The sequence below is a fragment of the Hibiscus syriacus genome, unplaced genomic scaffold, assembly GCF_006381635.1.
Source record: "Hibiscus syriacus cultivar Baekdansim isolate YM2019G1 unplaced genomic scaffold, ASM638163v2 tig00013285_pilon, whole genome shotgun sequence".
NCBI classification, from domain to species: domain Eukaryota; kingdom Viridiplantae; phylum Streptophyta; class Magnoliopsida; order Malvales; family Malvaceae; genus Hibiscus; species Hibiscus syriacus.
The window spans coordinates 1,463,198-1,485,826 of record NW_024062299.1 but is presented as its reverse complement, the minus strand read 5'-3'; the positions used below and the strand labels follow the sequence as shown (position 1 = coordinate 1,485,826).

The following is a 22,629-nucleotide window of genomic DNA, read 5'->3' as shown; positions in this document are numbered from 1 at the left end:
TTGTACTTACCCCAGATTAATTAAAAAAAATTAAAATTTATTTTTGGTATGTGTTATCTTACTTTTATTTTTTAAGATTAATTTCCATAAAAATGTTTTTCTATATACTTTTTATTTTTTTTATTAATTTATCAAATAATTTGAATTGATATTTTGCTTATTAATTTTCTACGTTTATTTTTATTAAATTATTTGTATAAAAATTTTATAAAAAATATATAAATTAGAAATAATAGATAAAATTACATTTCTATAAACTTTCATATAAATATTTTCACTTTAATTTTGAGAATTTATCTTGTTAATAAGAAAATATATCTCGCGGATAATTTGGTAAAATATATATTACTTTTATCTTATATTCTTTCAACCAATACTATAATTTTATGTTCCTATCAAATAAACCGAACAAGATAATATAAAATTTTCATTAATTTATTAAATAATATTAAATTTCGATAATCTTATTTTCAAAATCAATATTATATTTAGTAAATCAAAATCACTCGAAAAAGGCTAAAAGTAACAAGTTATTGGGTTTTGCCTTTCATTAATAATATGGCAATCATGGCAATATTCACAGAAAATAGCACTTTTTGGACGTCTATAGTTCAACATTGTCGATCACAAATAATAGTTTCTTGTCTGGAGATTTTTTTTTGGTAACATATGATTTCATCTAATTCAATGATTAAATTTATTTTAATTTATATTTTAATAATTATGAGTGTGCGAGAAGGATTAAACTTAGGTTCCTTGGCTATTCATGGAGAAGCTTAACCATTGAGTCAAGTTGATTTTTTTGGACTAAGGTAAGTAATATATTGTATATATTTTATATCTTAGTGTAACTTAAATTCTTAATATTTTATATATTTTAATTTAAATCCACATACTAAATTAAATTCACATCTTAACATTAAAAATATTTTATTTTTATCTTAATTATTAAATATTTTATTTTTATTTAAAAAGTATATTTAGTCTTATTTTAGCTTAAAATATTTTATTTTTATCTTAACTTATTTAAATATATTTTATTTTTATTTATTTTTAATATTAAGATATGAATTTAATTTAGTATATAAATTTAAATTAAAATATTAATAATATTAAAAATAATTATACACTAAGGTACACAATATATACCCTATGTCGTTTAACTTGAACCCAAAAATCAACTTAGCTCAATGATTGAGCTTCTCCATTAGTAGCCACGTTATGCAGGTTTGAACCACTTGCACCCTTTTGTAGCACTCTTAATTTTCTTTTCACTAGAGGGTGGTACTCATCACCCTCTTATTAGTGAAAATAAATATATTGAACCAAAAATTAAGATAAAATTAAATAGTTAGATGATCTGATTGACAAAATCAAAAGATCAATGATAAAAATAAAAGGACTAAATAGTTAAGTAGTCAATTGTATAGTTTACTCTATTTTTTTCATCTTTCCTTCTCTTTCCACAAAAACATGAAATCTCTTATTCCTAGAGGAGAACGATACTTTATCATGGGTGAGAAATTATCCCGAATCAATGTTTTGGACCAAATTATATATTTTTAGACGAAAGAGATTAGACTGAAAGAATTTATTATCCTACTTAATTTTAGATTTTATCAAAATTCATATAATTATTAGAGATACTAAGAGATGAACTGATCTTTATAATCTAATTTTCCTCGATTTTGAATTTAATCCAGATCCAGTGTAACTAAGAATTAAATGCTTCTTTTCATCATGTATTCTAAATTCCAATGGGAGGTGGTGACAACATGATTTCGTAATTATAACCCCAACTATAAGGAGACAAATCCATGTCATAAGAACATGGAGGAATCGAAGACCCCAGCAATGTCAAATGACCTGTTGAGCAGGTCGGCATGGGGAGGAAAGAGGTCTAACCCCCGCGTGCCCAAATTATTGAAATCGAATGCGTCATCGAATCATCGGGGAGGCTCTTAATAATTGAGTGGGAATATAAGATTTAGTCCATCAAATTATGCTAAAGAGTGGCCCAACAGGGGGCACCTAACAATGACATGACCTGCAAGTCCCATCCTACTGCGCAAACATTGAACCTAATTCAGCCCTCGCGACCGCAACAACCTTGGCCACCATCGTCAAAGGTCTGAGAAATATTGATCATGTCCATAATGTCCTTTTAAGAGTATGCCACATTACAGACTATTGAATTTTGAACAGTGTATCATCCATATATTATTGTATTTTTAATCACTTTAATTATAGTATTAAGTTTTAATTTTAACTTAGTTATACCATTAAATTTTAATGACATTATGATATCGACAGATTTTTTTGTCATTGTGATGACGTAGATAAACGATCTCATTTTGGTGCAATTATTGATATCCAAAACGATGTTGTTTTAAATATTTAACTTTAGGGATGTATCAATTTGTTGTTAAACTTTACAACAATTCACTTTTGACACTAAACTTTATGGGTGTATCGATTTTTCTACTCAACTTTTAAAAGTTTACTTTTTATCACCAAACTTTTATGATCGTCATTAGCAACCAATCTTCGCCTATAACCGATCGTCATTCGTGGCAATATCAATATCAAAATATTCACATTGTACTCTTTCTTTTTTGTCTAATCGGATTGATTTTTTACGAAACTCACTCAAAATCGACGAAATTCATCTAAGGTTTGACGTGCTAATACTTCAATCTCCTCTGACGATCGTTCGATGAAGCTAGTTTTGAGGTATGTTGTTCGTCTTCTCAAAATAATGTTTCTCACTGTTTATATTTTTGAACAAACACCCTAAATCTCTCAAATTTGAGAAAGCCTCCAAACCCCTAAAAATGGTGGATTTTTTTTGTTTAGTTTCGTAGATTTCAAGTGTGCTTCGTGAAAAATCAATCCTAGTGAAAAAAGAGCAATAAAATGTGAACGTTATGATACCTATCTTGTCGCGAGAGGCCACCACTGATGGACAATGAATCACATCCTATAGCAACTAAAAGAGTACAATGCTAAAAATTGAGTCGTTTAATAATTCAATGACAACATCAATATATTCATAAAATTCAGTGTCTAAAATGATGTCATTTTAGGCACCAGTAAACAATGTCATTTTATTTATATCATTATACATTTGAATTTTAACGATTTAATAATATAATTGAATGTAAAACTGAAATTTAATGTTTTAACAAAAATAATTCAAAATTTAAGATTTTCTTAAATGGGGTCGTAATCTTGATTTGATTTCAATTTGGCACTCTGAATGCAGCAGTACCAAGTTTGATAATGGAAACTTTAATCATTCCATTATATTAATCAAAAAGTGGTATGTCATCACCCAATGTCTTTATTTCCTTGTTATTGCATACCAAAAACCAATAATTTTGCTTAATACGAGAATCCAAAAGTAAAAATCTGTGCCTTTACCCTATTGCAAATCAATGTGATGTGTGTCTGACCCAAATATTAGTACATCTCGAAAAGACCCAACTGGCCATCTCTGCTCATAAAAATGCATAATTGACACAGGTCGTAAACAGTGACAAATTCATATAAGGACGAAATTATATTTTGAACTATTAAATAAGAGTAAATTGTACCATTAATTATTTGGTGGAGAGTAAACAAGGTTTTGTTAGTTTGTTTACGCTTACTCCAGAAAAGGAATTCTATCTTTTTATTTTAATTGTTGAGAGTTTAAATTTATAATTTCTCCCGTAAGGAGAGTTTAAACAAAATTTTTGGTATAAACCTCGTGAGTTGTTATAAGGTTACGCCTTACCATTAAAGGTTAACAAATCTAGTGTATTTGAAAAAAGTTAGTGTGAATATTAAGGTAGTGAATGTAGATTTGATTTTTAGAAGTTGAATCACTTTAAAATTATTGTTTAATTTTTATTTTTTATTGCTTTCACCATAAAATTTTAAAAAGATCATTTCACCCCCTCTTAATTTATTTCGATTGATCCAAAGAGCTAACACAAACGATTGACGAGGAAAGAAAAAAATGACATGGAAGATAAAAAAGTACTAAAGAATCCATGAAGATTATTGATATTTTTAACAACCGATGACTAAAATAAGAAGGAAAAAACATAATCTTAATGATGTTTTTGTCAAAAAAAAATCCAGTGACCAAAATAGATAACAAAAACAATAGACCGGTGATCAATAGTGTAAACATAACCTTAATGATATTTTTTAACACTTGAGTGTATGAAATAACCCACAATTGTAACATTAATTTTATAGATTCACTCTATATGAATACATCATTGTGTCCTTACCATAACACAAATTATGATTTACATATAAAAAGTTTTAAATCAATGTCGAGTTTGATTTTAAAACTTTCACTTATAGTTATTCCATAAATTTTGGATTGAAAATGAGTCCATTAGCCACCCAAGCAGTTGTCTGTCTTCCTAAGTCTTCAAATAGTTTGCCCAATCAAGATTCAATAGTACATTCTTTCATGAGAGCAACGATGAGAAAATATTGTATCCCTTTAAAGATGAATTAATAATCTCCGTCAAATTAATATTTATATGATCGTATCGATATACCCATCGTATAATTAAGTCCACATATTTTCAGGGATGGAAATTATATTGTTATAACTATTTTTGTTATTTCTTTTCAATTCTTAACATCTTTTCAATTATATTGTCAAATTAATATTTAAAGTTTTTTTATGAAAACTTTAACTCTAAATTAATTAAACCATAAATTAACAAAATAACCTTTCACACTGATCGAACGTATTATTAGATAAAATACATTCAATCAATCATATTTTTAAAAATATAATTGATAAAATATATCTTTACTCCAAATGATACATTTGATCAATAGTGAAATAATCTAAAAAGAGTGGTGGATTAGAATAATAATGTTGAAGGGAAAACATTTTGTTCACTTTCATGTCAACTATTTATGGAAAACAATTAATATGCCTAAGAAAGGGAAAAGAGAAAGAGACCGGCAGACCCAACATGAAGTTGAGTGGCGTTGTCGCGTCAACTCTGTTGAGCCAATTATATGCTACTCCAACACATTCCATATATATGCAACTTGACTTTTATGTCGGGTAACGATTAACAGTCCTTCATACCCGATTGCATATACTTGGCCCCCACCCTTTCCAAATTAAACCACTTGTTTTCCCTCAATTGTTGCCCCCACCCGGCCCCCTTTCCATAATTAACCCACTTATTTTCTTTTGTTTCTTTCTTAAACTTGGGTTAAAGTTATTAATTTTAGACGGATTAAAATCAAAACCAATAATAAGTTTGTAACACCTACGTACCGATGCGGGTGATTCGATCTAATGTGTGGTATCATATTAGGGTCACTAGAGTGATCCACGATAAAAATCCGTGAAAATTTAAAATTTCTGTTAAACACGTAAAATCATAAAAAAAATTATAAATAATACAAATTCAGAGAAACATTCATATGTTATAAACATGATTAAAACCATAAAAGTTTCAGAATCTAATATAAAAATAGAATACAACTTACATGCCCCCTAATCACATGTACCATACTTCGCAAGCAACGCCGATGGAACTCCTTTACTGATGTCGATAGCTGAATTGGTTCAATTCTTTTAACCTGAAATGGTGAGTAAAAGAGTGAGCTTTGGGAAGCTCAATAATACAGAACTACCAAGTGATGGTGAAGGACATGCATATAATAGGCAAACATAAAAATTTCCTTATCTATTCAGACATCTAAAGATTTCGGGATGAGTTGAGGTTTCACTGATATTTCTTCGAGTTAAAGCCATGAAGATTTCAGTTCATAAGAACATTTAGAGTACTAAGTTTTTAGGAGATTGGAATAAGATGTCTAGTGTGTTCCAACCAAAACCAATGAAAAGTTACATATCTTTTAAAATAATAACAATTTAAAACATATTTTTAAAACAATAGTAGAACCCTTCAACCGAACACCTTTATTCAGTTTTCCAAAACTGCATTCATAAAGACTTACCCTAAGCACACCGCAAAGGAGCCACCCCAAGGGAATGCCTTGGGGCCTGAGAGCCTACCCAAGAAAGTTTCTCGGGGCCTCAGAGCTTACCCAAGGGTCACCTTTGGTCCGTAAGGAATTACCATCTCGATCAGTTTGAACCTATATAAGGAATTATCAGTTTAAAACAGATAAAACATTTACATGTCACATAAGGAACACCGTAGAAGATCTAGATATTATTCGGAGATACTTCGTATTTATCAAGTAGGGAACCATGAAACTTTTGTAATTTAATAGGATTTTAGAATCAAGATCATACAATATTCATATATTTTTCAGATGCAATTGAGTATCAAAAAGGCATTCAGAATCTTTTACATCAGAATTATTGAAGATTTAGACATAACATGAGTGTTCCCATTATTCAGGCAAACGAGGGGCATTTTAGACATTTGATTCTTGGAGAATTCTTAGTAATTTAATCTAATAAGAGTAGAGCGATGGTTTGTGGTATTAAAGATTATGTATTGAATTATTAGAATTTCGAGTTCGATTGAACTACATATCCCAATACTGCGACACTTGTTAATCATTAGGACTGTAATACTTCATTATTATTCACTTCTTATTATTAACTGAACCAGTTGATCTGATCAATATCAGAATCATCCTTGATCAGTTCTTGAGGAGACAAATAGGTATTTTGTTGGTATTTATTTCATTTCCACATTGTAATAGTATCCCAAAATGTCCAACGACTTGGGTCGTGCTCAATAACCTTTAGAGGTAGTACATAATTTAGGTTCATCGATGTTCCCATAGTCTATCCAACGACATTCACTTAATCCAAGTCCTAAAGGTATTTAGGTCATCTCGTTATTCGAGGTTATTATAATCATTTTGAGGTCTAGGCACATTAGTTATTTCAAAACTTGAGAATAATCAATCATTTAAATACTTCAATGACATGTCGCACTTTTAGTAATCTAATCTTCAAATGACCATTCAAAAAAAGGGGATCACCACATTAAGAAATTTCAAATGTAGAAGTTTATTTTTAGGGTTTTTCAAATAGATCAGGAATTTAATCGGTAATTCCAAGGTTCAAGTGAATCATAATTTGAGTTCTCAGGTCATCTCCATTATCATATCCATCCATAGTCCATTTTACATTTTAAGCGTATTAACATCATTCCAATCCATTCTGTCAGTGGCATTACTTCCAATAAATTAGGCTTCAAAGTATTATAGTTCCTTTAAAGTTCAGGGTACTTTGGTTATTTGAACATTTGAATTTATTTCATAGCTCGAGGACATTTCGATAATTCCTTTCAATCTAAACAATATGCACTTTTATGATAATTGGTCAAGTATGTCATTTCTAGGTTATTCATCACCATCAAGGGAAGTCTTGGTCTTTTACAGTACAAGGACATTTTCATAATTTTACCCCATAAGGCTATTTTTGGTAAATTCATATCCAAATATTCCCAGTATTCAATCTTTAAAGAAATTAATCAAAATTTACGAATCCTAAAGTCATTTCATTTATTAATGAGTCACTGAACTTATAATTATTTTTTTATCAATCTTTCAGTTTCTTATGCGAGCCATCTGAGTCTTATACAATTTACTGTCTTTTTACCGAAATTCTGTTCAAGTCCTAAAATAATTAATTTTACCCAAAGGACCAATCATTTCATCGATGCAGTTACCAATTATAAACAAGTTACGGAAAGCATGCAAAAGTTAGTAAAATATTACCTCAATTTTTGTGCTCCACCGATCAAACATTTAAAATCCATTCGATCACTCTCGAACTTGAATTCAACATCCAATAATTCATTGGATACATAGCAACCGAATTTACATCAGAAACTGAACTTAATTGAGAAACGAAACTGAATTCAAAGGTAAAACACTGAAAAACGGCTTACCGAATGCTAATGGATAATTTGACTTAGACGAGTTGACTCGATCTGGTCAAACAGACCCGATTCAGACCGGGTTGACCGGTTCAGGCCGGTCCAGACCTACTGGACCAGTTCTAGAATGTTTCCAGGGCAGGGAAAGAAGCGCACGCGGAGGCGCATGGCAGCAGGGACGGGCTCGGGGTGGTCGGCAGATTACTCCACTAGGAGCTACACACCATTTCATACCAAAATCAATCCAAAAACATCAACCAAACAGAGCCAAAATAAACGGAAACATTCGGGACTTACCCACGCCGGCGATGGAGGGAAATCGATGGCGACAACATCACCCACTGATCAGGTTTTGATCACACGGAGCTGGGGAGTCTTCTTAGGGTGGCGGTGAGGCGAGACGGCAATAGAGGTGGCCATATAACTCGAAAAAACTGAGGCAACGAGGGGGTATTCACCGCAGCTTCAACCACTCACCCACGACGAACGACAGTTGATCTGGAGCCTTCGATGGTTGGTGTTTGGTCGATATGGGATGTCGGTTCGATTGGGACGGGCGGTGACGTGCACCGCCGGTCGGAGGAGGAAGAATCGAGTAGGGATGTACAACAACTAGGGTTGAGAATTGGGGATTTTCGGTTCTTTGAAACCGGGGGGTTTAACCGGGTTTATTATTCACTGCCAATAGAAAATGGGAAAATTCTATACTAGGTCCCTAAATTTTTTACAACTTTCTAAAACTGACTATAAATTTCAAAAACTTATAATTTGACCCATAAATTGGGATGTGACACAGTTGATCGAGTGAGATGATATATTAGATTCTTTAAGTAAGATCAAAGTAGAATGTCGAATCTTTAAATAGATTTTTAAGTGAAGAAAGAAAGTGAAATGCGAATATTTTGATATTGATCTTATTGTAAATGACGACAATAATCGACCAATAGCAGGGCTCGAAAGGGTTGATGAATATTTCTACGGATTGGTCCACTTTCATGTTAACTATTTATGGAAAACAATTAATATTCCTAAGAAAAGGAAAAGAGAAAGTGAGCGGCAGATCCAACATGAAGTTGACTGGCGTTGTCGCGTCAACTCTGTTGAGCCAATTATATGTTACTCCAACACATTCCATATATATGCAACTTGACTAGTATGTCGGGTAACGATTGACAATCCAACCTTGTTCATACCCGATTGCATATACTTCGCCCCCACCCTTATTAAGCCACTTGTTTTCCCTGAATTGTTGCCCCCACCCGACCCCCTTTCCATAATTAACCCACTTATTTTCTTTTGTTTCTTTATTAAACTTTGGCTAAAGTTATTAGTTTTAGACGGACTAAAATCAAAATCAATAATTAATTGGTTCTAAAGGATGATATATTAGATTCTTTAAGTAAGATCATATAAAAAACTAGGTTGGAAGTATCACACTCATAGTAAGTCTCTACAAAATCGATCTGAATTAGTTAATCAATAGATTTGATACAAATAGTTAATTAAAAAAAATTAAAGAGTAAAGTATATTGGAGATTATTTAATTTTGTTAAAATAATTATTTTAATCATTGTAAATTTTAGAAATTATAGTTTCACAATCATCATTTTATAACCATTAAAAAATGCAATGATCATTTTTTTTTGGATATTTTTAATCACTGTTGGAAATTATTATTTTTGGGCATCCTTTGCGTTCACACTAGACATTAATACTAGACATTAATGAGCTTATCTCATTGTCCTCTATTACTTTGCCAATTTACATTTTTTCAAAGCATCTTTAAATCTTTTTATGATTAAACACAAAGATCCATCATTTTTTGAGGTTTTCTCAGATTTGAAGAGTTCGGATACTTATTTCTATATTTAAATAGTGAGAAATATTCTTTTAAGAAGATGAACAATAAATTTAAAAACTAACCTCATCAAACGATATTAAGAGGAGATCAAAGTAGAATGTCGAATCTTTAGATGGATTTTCAAGTGAAATACGAATATTTTAGTGTTGATCTTGTTGTAAATGACGACAATAATTGACCAATAGCAGCGCTCGAAAGTTTGATGAATATTTCTACTGATTGGAATGATACACAAATTAAGCTTCAACGTGAAAAAAATGGTCAAATCATCACATCAATAATGGTTTATCGACCTAGTACTCACATTAAAATCAAAATCAAAGTTAAGTATTACAATTGAAGTTTTTAAAATTTAATGAAAAAATTAATACAAACCCTAAATTTAGTAACATTTAAAATAGTTTACTCAAAACATAATAACTTTAGTTTTCAAATGTATATTATTTATAACATGAGTTGTTTACCAAATATAAACGCAAAAATATTGATTAGTTGTCTAATAGCAACTACTCAAAATTATAAATTTGAGTTTGGAAAAGAGATAATATAGAAAAATGTAAAATATAAATCTCATTACTAATTTATTCAATTTACTCCAAATATAAAATTGAAAACATTTGTTACTCGTCTAAATAAATTCATCAATCACATATAAAAAATTTACTTTTGATTATATTTATAGATTTGTAATATTAATGAATTTATTGAACGGTTTCAATGATAAAATAAAGTATTATTATTATTTTTTAAATAGATTCGAAATATATATATATATACGTGGTGAATAAAATACAAAATTGTAATCCTACGCTCTTAAATGCTAAGCTTAAATTTTTCTTGAAGTTTCGAGGCTTATATATAATATATGCATAAATTCATATCGTGGCACACCTGAATTAAAAATGGAAGGAGGGTGCATGTATAATTAACAGTAAAGTGGGGGCCAATCTCATTTATTCTATGAGAAAAACATGAGCGATGATACATATTACCAGGGGCGACCAACCCAGCAGACCATGTTGCTCTAATTGCAACCTTTGGTATCTTCTTAGCAACACAACTTCAGGGTGTCCATGAAAACTGAGCATCCACTCAATTTAAAATTACCCTAAATATTTTGGTATCTTCTACACCATGCAACCGCTCTCTCCAGGAAGCTTCCATGTTCGGTCCGTTGTCGTAAAGGATCAATCTGACAATTCAAATTATTAAATTGCTCTTCCTTGATAATCTCTTCAGAATTATATGTCGCCCTAGTGTTCCAGTTTAATTATGCTCGTTCTTCACTTATACTTACTAAATACTATATCATTACTTCTCAATCCAAACCATTCAAAATAAATCCCAAGGAGTAAAAATCAACCATGAGCACTACAACATACAAGCTTTATTCCACACTAATATATATTTAACTCTTGAGTCCTCCTTCACATTTTGAGTAACAAATCTTCTTTCAACTAAGAGTGGCTCTGCCATGCAGCAGCCTAATCTAAAGTTAATTTGCAACGTGTTTTAACCTAAAATGTTATATAATTAATAAAAGTTTCGATAACAACCGAGAATGTTATATTGCAATGAGTAACTTTTTGGGTTACAATTAGAATAGTTATACAATTTATATGATTTATTATAGAGAAAATAATATTTTTAGTTTCAAGTTAAAATATTACTCAAACTACTCTAAAGAGTTAGATTATTTGTAAGTTTTTCCATTACAATCGATTTCTACCTTTTTTTTTAACCCATTGTATTTATACTCCTCCAACTAACTCTAACTCCTTTAGCCGAATTTTCATTCCCTCTCTGGAATTATATATCTTGTTTTGATGATTCTAATGGCGTTTTATAATAAAGCATTGCACATGGAAGCCCTTGACCCTAAAATTTTTCTCAGGAAACAATCAGACGCATAAGGAAATGTTCATCTGCTTTGTGTATACGTAAGTACCGACATGGAGATTTTAAGTATTGGACATGTGCGTTGTATTCTGAGATTTTTAACAAGAGTTTGATTAAAGTGCTCCTTCAACTGGTGCAGATTCAGCCAAGTATCTTTCAACATATACGCATGGCCATTGGCCAGTACCCATTTTTCCTTCCACAAAAAAATTCATTTGGTTCTCGTTCTTCCAAGTCTCCCCTCTTATCCCCTTTCCTTCAAACACTTATGGTGTTTGAAAAAACATGACAGTGCGGCCATTTGCAATATTTTTCTCTGATAAACACACAAGCCGCGTGTTCTTCTCTAAAAGCATAAACTCCCAATCCGTCACTGTTTCTCTTTTCCTAATAATTTACGTCAATAATTATAATGATTGATGGCTTCCTATAAAAATATCTGTCCTTCAATCCTCCTCGACTACACAAATAAACCATTCCCTTGCTCTCCTTCAATCCTTTCCAGTTGTATATATATGGGTATATCATCTTTGAGATATATCAAGTTCCAAGCATTGTTTTCCATGTAAGTACAGTTGTTTTCAAAGACTTAACTATCTATACTTCTGTTTGTATGTAAAGTTACATACGCATATATATGCTTATATGATATATATAGTATGATAACGTATAAACTATGGATAGACGTAGACATTTACGAGCAACTGTGACTTAAATTTCATCTTCTAATTTCCCTTTTTATGTTGGTACAGATCAGAACGTATTCAATAACATGGTGGAGACTCATAATGTCATGGCAAATATTAACAACCAGGTAAGAGATTGTCCACTATACGAATATTTTTTCCAAAGTTAGAGGTAGCCTATGGTTTAGATTCGTGTGTTAATTAACGACATGATTGTTCATCATTATACTAATAACTAAGGGTCAATTATGTTCGATGTACGTAAGGGTATTTTTTAATGTATAATTGAACCTACGTCTAAATGCAATTAAAATGTGCGAAGCATAAATTATTGATAGAGAATCTGAGAAGAGTATTGTTATATCTTCAAAGATGAGACTCCGGAAACTTCTTAATCACTACTGTCAATCGAACACGTTCAAATCGTTAATTCCTTCAGTCAAGGTCTTCAGATAGATAAGACCACAATGTATAGATAAAATCTCTGACAAACCAACGTGATATGTCAGAATGAAATTCAAAATTTGACTAACAAATCACCAAACTCGTTAGTCTACAAATAGTCATAATGACCCTACGACTGACAAAACCACTATAAATACCCAATTAAGATTGAAAAAGGGGCTAGAACCCTCACAACCTCTACATCATCTTTTTCATTCTCCATGATCAGTTCTTTTTAGTATAAAAACTGTGATCAACAGTTATCCTCATCGACCACAACTCTTCACCTAAATTAAGGATAGTGAATCGATAATAACTAATAAGATAAAGTTGTTGTTAGTAACAAATTAAATATGTACACATCACTAAAATTAATACACATAATAGTGTGGTTGATTTCTTCTCGGTAAGGGGCTGAGCTTGAAGACAGTGGAGGGAGATGACATTAACCGTAGTGAATCTGGTAACATCAAATGAGAAACTTTATTTAAATCAAAATTAATGATTCAGATTTTATCATCGTATTCATCACTGTTTAGTTGAAAGGACTGCAGTGTGAAGAAATTTAATGATAACGGAAACTTAATTACTCTTTCATATTAATCAAAAAGTGGTATTACATCATCTAGTCTTTCTTTCCTTTTTCTTCTATACCAGAACTTGTGCCTTTACCCTATTGCAAATCCATGTGATGTAAGTGTGACCCAAATATTATTACATCTTAAAAAATTTAAATTTTTTACATATTTTATAATTTTGTATCTTTAAATTTACAATATAATTTCTTAAATTTATATTACTAATATAAAATCTCATATATATTCTTAAATAAGTCTTAATTATCGTTATATGAATATGAAGGTGTGGTTGGAGATGCAGGCCGACATGGAATAAGGTCCCACACATTGAATGCGTTTTGCATGGTCTCTTCTTTTAGCTGTCATTGAACATTGCCATTTATTATTGCTTTACACCCTATCACAGTTTAATTGTTAAATTTAAAGTTTAATTAAATTATGGATAAACATACGAGTTTAAACCACCGATGTTCTATAATTTATTCATCATATAAAGTATTGATGTTCCACCAATTCATAAGCTTTTATGATTGGTAGACTATGTGGGTGTGTTGTAGAGTATTTGATTAGGGCGTAATGAGTACGTGTTTGAAGGAAAACGTAACTTTGTGGAGGATTTATTGTTTTTTTACAAAGATTCGTGCCTTGATTTTATTGAAGACGATCAAAGGTAAGCTTCTCATTAGCGAGGAGGCGTGGTGGACAAATCTGAGTTTCTGCATTGTTCCTCCTACTGTCTCTTCTTTTTGCATACATCCCTAAGGAGGAGACGTTTGGGCTTTCATAGTGTCTAGTGTAGTTAAGGTCGAATTGAGTGGTCGTGGTGGGGTTATCAAATCCCCGTTTGGTGCAATAAGAGCAGTTTTATCTTTCCTGGGATTGACCAATGTTGTTGGTGGTTTCGATGTCCTTGAAAAAAAATTAGTGTTGTCTATTGTCGAAGAAGCCAGTTTTGGGGAGATGAAGTGCTTGGTGGTGGACTCTCCCTCTAAAGTTGCTTTGTTTTGGATGAGTAACCTCTTCTCTTGCCCAGCCTCTTTGTGGTTCATGTTTAGGGAGATTGATGTCAGATTAAACGTTTTGAATTATGTCCAATTCAGTTCATTGTCCTCAAATTGGTCATCACTGGTGGATTGGCTGGCTTTCTAAGGTTTGGTTAGGTCTGAATCGTTTAAAGCTTGGCGGTGATTGATAGTTACTTGCTCTTTCCTTGTTCAAGCGTGCGATTGGTGGTAGGTGAGTCGCTTATACGACTACTTCTCGGTTATGGCGTTTGTTGCTCTGGGTGTAAAGTTCATAGTTTAAGGGTGTTGCTTTCGGTGGTTTTGTTTATTTTTGACCTGCTCTAGTTGTTTGTTTTGCTTTGTTTAAATTTTGTGCATGTATGTGACATATGTTGTCTGTCTGGTTTGGTGCAGTGTGTTTTTCAGTTGGTTGACTGTTATATCAAATTTTTTGTTTGTGTCCTTTAGTCTTTGTTCACTTCGTTGTGTTCATGTCATGTCATGGTGTTTTATATTGTTTTCTCTCGTTAGGTTTAGGAGGATTTTTAATGAGGCATTACACTAAGTAAATTCATAAATTCATTTTAATAAAAATTTTGTTTGCCGAAAAAAATTACCTTTTCATGGTCATTATATGTGTTTGATAATTAACATAAGATAATGGGTATAGAATTCAAAAACATATGATTTCATTGGAAAATTGGATTAGTGAGAGAAAATAATAAAATAAAAAATGAAAGTGGAAGAAGAATGTGGAAAGATGATAAACATAATAAATGTATGTGTACAATAATTGTCGATGCCTCCAAGTTTTAACAAAGAAACTTGTATATTCTCTCAACTCAAATCCTTCTTTGTCTCTTTTATATTCGTAGAGTACTTTGCCATTGTTAACCTTTATTCTCTCTTTTTCAATCTTTGCTTTGAGATCAGCCCCTAGGGATGATGGATTCGGACCCACCATTCCATGAAACCTACAAGACCCTTTACGCTGAAGAAGAATTGTCGAAGATCGAAACATCTCCAAATAACCTCGACCGTCACACTGCGGTCGAGGAACGTGAGCTTCCGTTGATCGATCTAAGCCAGTTAGGTCTCGAAGACGAGGTCGAGAAGGAGAGTTGCAAGGAGGAGATAGCTAGGGCTGCAAATGAATGGGGTTTTTTCCAAGTGATTAACCATGGGATCTCAAGGGACATATTGGATAAGATGAGGGAAGAGCAAGTGAAAGTGTTCAAGCAACCTTTTTACAACAAGTGCAGGGAAGACAAGTTCATGAATTTCTCCGCTGGTAGTTACCGTTGGGGAACACCAACAGCTACTTCGTTAAGGCAATTATCATGGTCAGAAGCTTTCCACATTCCCATGACCGATATCTCGAGCTTTGGCGCTTTAAATACCACTTTCAGGTACTTACAAAACCGTCCTTAATCTTCATTGCTAGACAGTTTACAGAATCAACCTGTTCCACGTCTTGTTTAGAGTTGAGACAATGAGCATCTGCTGAGATTGCATGTCGGCATAGCTTAGCTATAGTTTTGTTATTGAATATTGTAAAACGATGGGACAACACAAGGATCAAATCCATAGTCTTGTCTAGATTTCGACATTGATGCAGCATTAATTAGAGTGTTTTAATCTAAATTTTTGAAATATTATAACAGACATTCACATTGAACTTTGCCCGTTAAAGGGTTCTATTCTCTTAATGCATGATTTATATTATTGTTACTAACTACTGGATTGTAATTTGGATCCACCTCCTCATACTTGGGAGATTCTATTTTTTATCTCATTCTGTAGCAAACTATTACTCATTTCATTTCTTGATACAAATTATAATATCTAAACTATTCGTAATCTTCGACCTTAACCAGCTCATCGGTGGAACTGTTTGCCACAAAAGTTGCTAGTCTTGCTCAGAAGTTAGCCCAAATTTTGGCAGAGAAATCAGGTCATAACTCCACTTTCTTCCACGAGAATTCATTGTTGAGCACTTGCTATCTCCGACTGAACCGATACCCACCGTGCCCCGTCCAGTTGTTCGGTCTAATGCCGCACACAGACAGCGATTTCCTCACCGTGTTGCACCAAGACCAAATCGGAGGATTGCAATTGATGAAAGATGGCAAGTGGATTGCAGTTAAGCCTAATCCCGAAGCTTTATTCATCAACATTGGAGATTTATTTCAGGTAATTTCAAATCATTTGCCATTGCAACAGTGATCTGTGGAAGCTTTTCGTGCTAAATATTTGGTTATTTATTGTGCAGGCATGGAGCAATGATCGTTATAAAAGTGTGCAACATTGCGTGGTGACTAATCCAACCAAAGAAAGGTTCTCAGCTGCATATTTCCTTTGCCCATCGTGTGAGACTGTGATAGAGAGTTGCAGCAAGCCCTCGGTTTATAGAAGGTTTAGCTTTAAAGAATATAGAGAACAAGTACGAGAAGATGTTCAAAACTATGGTCATAAAGTAGGGCTTCCAAGGTTTCTTGTATAAAATATATCAACGCAAGGAATGTATTATTTATGTCATTTTCTTCTTCTTTTTTCTCTTTATTAATTTTTAAAGTCTCATATACATTTTTTAATCTTACATCTTTCGATAGTTGATTTTTTTTTTATCGTTTTCCAATAATCTATCATGAAAGCTAATCTATTCTTAGTAACTCAAATCAAAAATAATTTTTGATGATCATATATCTTAGAGCAGTTCAGTCCAACGTAACAAAGATGCTATATTGCCGGGTCCAACTTTTCCCTCAAAGAGCAACAGGTCCTTTATTAACAAGAACATAAATGTTATGTATGATGATATGAACTTCCTCCTCTGAAAATAATATATCTCGTTGATGTTGTAAGCCATTAATTGTTTGATGACTCACATCCTTAGTTACCTTTAAAGCTTATTTCACCACTTGCGACCCCTCTCCACTAATCAATATCCAATGGTACTAAAGAGTAAAACAAGTTTTTCTAAACCTAAAGTATATCTCAAAGAGTAAAATAAGTTTTGACGTCTTTTAAACGGGAAAAATGATTTTAATTAAATATGATGTATTATTACGGAATAAAATTTTAATATTTGTATATTTTTCTTAAAGGGAGGACTTTGGTTGGATGCAAATGATTGTGTAAGATTAAACATTTTGCTTATGATATAGTTTCAAGATGTAAGACTTGTTTGATAGTTAAGAAGTTTGTGCATGTTTGCTGGCATTATTCAATAAATATTAATGATCAAAGGGGCTGAAGGTTCTCATAGTCTTAAGATTTTATAGTCTAATTGATCAAACATCAGTGGATAATAAAATACTTAAATTATAAGTGGGGCTCCTAAACACTTACTTAGGTTTTCACTATTATTTTGGGCCAAATTGGTGGGCTAGTTTATCCTTGTTCCACAAAACCCAAAACAATTGTAAATGTCACTGTTGATTATTGTATACGATCCATAACAACGAGAGAAAATATAATGGATCACTTTAACGACAACAACTAATCTAAAACATTCTCATCCGGATTGGTTCCACTAATTGACAATGTGAAGTATATCAGCAGAATTGTACCCATGCTGGACCTGTCGTGACAAAAGAGAGAATTTCACAATGAATACATAATAATAGCTTAATTAAAAACTTGTCATAATAGCTTAAAAACTTGCAATGTGGCAAAGAAGAGGAGAATCCTATTGGGTTCTAGTAGCCATGGTGGAGGAGATCGCTTGATACTATTTCTCGATGTAAAGGTGATCTGACGATGAGTTTGTGGGTTGCTCTGATGACCGCCGGACTCCTTGATCACTGCAGTGAGCTTTTCCGGTAACCCTGTAATATCAGTATGCAAATTAACAGCTATACTGCTGCAGGACCTCTTCTTTGTTTAATGCAAGTTAAATTAAGATTGATTCCACTAGACATCCTCAAGCTATGGCATATATTCTAAATTAGTCGTTAAATTTATCATCATTCTAATTGAGCTTTCAAATATTAATTTTTTATCAATAAGATCGTTTCCTTGGCCTAGGTGTTAATTTTAACAGTTTGTGTTGTCAAGATTGATCACTTACTATTATTATATTAATCTATCCAGATGTGTAGCAAAGTGGTGCGACGACCCCATCGGTGGTTACTAAACTGTGGAGACTTAGGCTGGTCCAGGTTGGTGATGGAAATTAAACTAGTAAAATCTACAATATGGAAAACCAGAAAATATGTTCCAAATCTTAATTTATTCTATCCATTGTCTGCAATATGATATGGGTCAAGAAAATCAAACTGTTCTGTTTCCTCTTTTTCCGGTAAAATCTTTCCTGGGGAAAGTTCCAATAACGAGCAAATGACGGTGCAATGGAGCATAGCAATTAATATGAATTTCTAAGGGAAAAAGGTCTGTACCTCCAGGAGAGGAGGAGCTGCAAACAAAAGAATCTCTATGATCACTGGCAATGGAAGTAGAATTGGAACTACTAACATTCTTCTTATCACCTCGAAGTGACCCTTTGCGAGAAAGGCTTCTCTGTAAAAAAAGAATATTTTTTCCAATTAACAAGAAAATGATTGAAAATTAAACGAAAACTTTCCAAGAAAAGGGAACTTACTGGGAATCTTGAGTTTGGATTATTCTCTTTATTGGATACTCCATGAATAAAAGTTTCCATGTCGATAACGACGCTATCTGGTTTATCTGCATTTATATGATCCGAAACTGAATTCTCTTCCGAATCCTATCACCGAATTTCAGGAACAAATTCAAAATTTTGAGAAATTAATAAAAACCAATTAAACAGTTACAAGAAAGAAGAAAGAAAGTGAAATATTTGAAGAAAAGCGAAGCCCCTGAAATATTATGCTTACCAACTTTGGATTTTCCGTCATTTTCTCGGGAAATGAAGGAGATATTAATAGAACAAACAATGGAAAATATACTCTATACAGCGTCACCAATGGGGACTCAATTAGATCCTGATTGGAACATAAAATAAAGAGATTTCTAGCACAAAAACACGAGTTAGCAAAACGAATATGAATCACCAATCTTTTTAACGAAGAACACAAAACTTACGACAGAACAAATACAACTTTTTTGTTTCTTAAAATGACAGAGCTTTAACTGACATCTGTTGGAAAATGAACTGATTTTTGTAACAACGTTGGAGAGTTGCCTGAAGCTCGCAAGGGAGAGATTTGTTTCACTTTTTGTTAGATTTTGGGATTAAGAAGATGTAATTCATTTCCAGCATGCAGAAAGGGGGGGGGGACAAGTTTTTAATATCAGGTGCTTTATTTTCTCTGTCTGATATAAATATTTTTATAATAAAATGTTTTGCAAATATTTTAAGTTTATTTACAGTACTAAGTGAATATTCGTAGTGGGGAGATGATCATGTGGAGTTCGGTATGTGATGAGTGCTTATACCCTTTACATTACAATTTCTATTGAAAGATATTTGATATTTAAACATGTTTACTTTCATGATTTTATATGATTGAATAATATCGAACTAAGAACCAATTGTTTATATACAATTAATTTAACAGTTATGATTGAAATTAGGGGCCAACAAAGCTCAATTCGATTAAAAAATAACTTTTCCGACTTAACTCGATTCAAATTAACTTCAAGTTGTAATTTCATAAATTTGACTTGGCGAAAAAATTTCAAATTCAAATCGAGCTGTAAAATACAACTTAAATAGTAACTGAAATAACTCAAAATTTTTAGTAATTAATAGATTGATTTTCAAGTTTGAGTCGACTGTCTCGACTCCGTATGATATATATATAAATATCACATATGAAAAAATATGAAAAAATATATATGTATTGTATATGGTTATAAAAAATATTTAAATTGAAATAAAATAATATCATAATATTATAAATATTTATAATTAAATTTAAACAAAAACTCAAAAAAATTGGACTCGACTCGATCAAACAATTGTATACTTTTATTCCAAGTGACATATCTCTTGAAATAAACTCATGTGAGTCTTCTTCAAAGTTATTTTAATTGCCATTTTGTTTGCATGTGCTTTGTAATATTTAATTCTGGTTATAATTATACGAATATATTATTGATAGTATTATTTATGAATTGTATTGATTAATTCCGATTATAGTCACATGGATGTATTACATATAATTGTAACATAAAAAATGTATGTAATAGAAATGATTATCATCGGCAACGTAATAAATATAGGTTTTGTGATAAATTAAATGTTCAAATAATAGTCTAACATTTTAAAATGGTTAAACGTGTTCAACATTTCAAAACAATTGAATGTGTCTGATAATATGTACTCTAAGATTTGAACATGTTTTTTTTAATAGTATGTGATTTAATATATGTTTATAATCTTTCTTAGTTATTGACAATGCACACACTTTACAGTTGTACCTATTCAAATTTCGAAATCTTTGAAGAGAATAACTATGTCTTTTACCTTTGAGATTGTTTAATAAATTTAAGATCCGTACGTGTTTACGTCTATATTTGTTGATATAAAATATCTATTTTTTGGCTTTATATTTTCGTTAATGTTACGTGACGGAAGTTGGAGATAAAGGGGGAGAAGAATGATTGCAGCTTCCACTAAGATTTGGTAATCTAAATAATATATAGTTTGATAGTTATATGGTAAACCTTATCTCTAATTAACACCACCAATGATTACGAGCTACAAGTTGTTGCATACTCAAGAAATAATCATACCTATGTGGGCTGCAACTACAACCGCAAACAAGTTTTAATCATACATCGTGTGATGATTCCCATCATTGAATATTTCATAAGCTACCCAAAACACTTGGCCATATACCCATTGCTTAAAAGCAACAGAGAATTCCTCAAATGATTAGGCATTCCATGCAATGCACATAGTATATGACACTTCTTCATTTCAATTAACATATCTTTCGATAATTTTGGTAAAGTTTCCAGACTTCTTGTCCAACTTGATGAAAATTTCTATCTCTAATTTCTGCAATTGTCTGGTTTAACAGGCATCACAATACAGAAAAAGTTCAATATACAAAGCATAAATGGGTCATGACAGCACACGAAACAAGCACAAAAAGCATCAGCTGAACAAAGCAAATGAAAGACTAACAAAACAAGCATGACAATTTGGAACAGGTTCCAGCAGGTGCTAAGCTAGAACAAACCAAAACCACATAGAGCATGACCATTCGAAACCGAAACAGGTTCCAACAATCGAACCGTCGAGAATGCCTCCATGTATTTCAAAGCAAAACCATGCAACCTTCCTCATAGCTTCCTCGATTGAATCTTTGTTTAATAAATCTGAATGTTTTGAATGTGAGCAATATTAGGCCAGTGGAGACCAGTATCCCTTTGGCAACTTTGAGATAATTGGGGACAATCACTAATTTCCAATGTCGTCAAAGAAATAAGGTGATGCATCCCCTGTGGCATTGATGTCAAGTTGATGCATCTCCATATCCATAATTGCTGAAGAGAAGTTAGCTTTCTCTGGTAGAGAATCTAGATCTTCAATCTCCTGTATGTTCAAATTGACCAATTTGGAGAAAGGACGCAGAGTAGAAGAAGATGACAATGGTTCTTCTGGTGTTGTCATCTTCTGTTAGGTATGACTCATAAATATACCAGTAAAGAGGACAGGAGATGGAGCGGAGTGAGTGAAGCGAACATCAACTGTCCTTACAAAGAAAGTCTCGTTGTGGGGTTACGAATTATGTGGGTTGGGGGTGCGGGGGCGTAGCCCTCGCGGTACGGTACAGGGTTGATTTTGTAATTATGTACTAGGGTTTTCTATTATAAATAGAGATGTAACCTAGACCTAAAATATCATTGAATAAAACTTCTAGCGCCGCCTAGGCACCGAGGACGTAAGCACATTGCCGAACCTCGTAAAATTCTCGTGTTCTTTTGTTTTCTTTACCCGTTTTCGTCAACAATTGGTATCAGATGTCAGGAGCAAAATTCGAAGTCGCGAAATTCGATGGTCAGGGTAACTTCGGATTATGGCAAACGAGGGTGAAGGATCTATTGGCGCAGCAAGGGATCTCGAAGGCTTTGCGACCTACAAAGCCGGCATCGATAGATGAGGAAGATTGGGAAGAATTGCAGCAGCGAGCGGCAGGAACCATACGATTATGCTTGGCGGACGAGGCATGTATCACGTCATGCATCTATCGTCTCCAGACGAAATTTGGAGGAAGTTGGAAAGTCAGTTTATGTCCAAATCCTTAACAACAAAACTGT

General features: G+C 32.5%; 2 protein-coding genes across 3 annotated transcripts; one reads left to right on the top strand and one right to left on the bottom strand.

The window, feature by feature from the left end:
- The first annotated feature begins 12,136 nt into the window (after positions 1–12,136).
- On the top strand, positions 12,137–16,882 carry LOC120206089 (gibberellin 2-beta-dioxygenase 8-like). 2 transcript variants are annotated; one of them, XM_039205839.1, is made up of 5 exons: positions 12,137–12,226; positions 12,414–12,475; positions 15,307–15,782; positions 16,251–16,566; positions 16,646–16,882. In XM_039205839.1, exons 2-5 carry the CDS (start codon positions 12,434–12,436, stop codon positions 16,874–16,876), a joined length of 1,065 nt encoding a protein of 354 aa, XP_039061770.1. In that variant the 5' UTR covers positions 12,137–12,226; positions 12,414–12,433; the 3' UTR covers positions 16,877–16,882. The 2 variants fall into 2 exon arrangements, with proteins under 2 accessions (XP_039061770.1, XP_039061771.1); XM_039205840.1 differs by lacking the exons at positions 12,137–12,226; positions 12,414–12,475 and adding an exon at positions 13,678–14,605.
- A 1,026-nt stretch (positions 16,883–17,908) lies between these two features.
- Positions 17,909–19,596, bottom strand: LOC120205914. The gene is made up of 4 exons (XM_039205670.1): positions 19,233–19,596; positions 18,977–19,102; positions 18,774–18,894; positions 17,909–18,203 (listed from the first exon to the last, which is right to left on the bottom strand). Exons 1-4 carry the CDS (start codon positions 19,251–19,253, stop codon positions 18,019–18,021), a joined length of 453 nt encoding a protein of 150 aa, XP_039061601.1. The 5' UTR covers positions 19,254–19,596; the 3' UTR covers positions 17,909–18,018.
- Positions 19,597–22,629: the final 3,033 nt, after the last annotated feature.

What these genes read in the sequence shown, in the direction of transcription:
- LOC120206089 (XM_039205839.1), top strand. Translation starts at nt 12,434, where the DNA reads ATGGTGGAGACTCATAATGTCATGGCAAATATTAACAACCAG. An exon ending in TGGCAAATATTAACAACCAG is followed by an intron (nt 12,476 to 15,306) that starts GTAAGAGATTGT and finishes CTTTGAGATCAG; the next exon opens with CCCCTAGGGATGATGGATTC. An exon ending in ACATTGGAGATTTATTTCAG is followed by an intron (nt 16,567 to 16,645) that starts GTAATTTCAAAT and finishes TTTATTGTGCAG; the next exon opens with GCATGGAGCAATGATCGTTA.
- LOC120205914 (XM_039205670.1), bottom strand. Translation starts at nt 19,253, where the DNA reads ATGACGGAAAATCCAAAGTTG. An exon ending in TGACGGAAAATCCAAAGTTG is followed by an intron (nt 19,103 to 19,232) that starts GTAAGCATAATA and finishes ATTCGGTGATAG; the next exon opens with GATTCGGAAGAGAATTCAGT. An exon ending in ATCCAAACTCAAGATTCCCA is followed by an intron (nt 18,895 to 18,976) that starts GTAAGTTCCCTT and finishes CTTTTTTTACAG; the next exon opens with AGAAGCCTTTCTCGCAAAGG.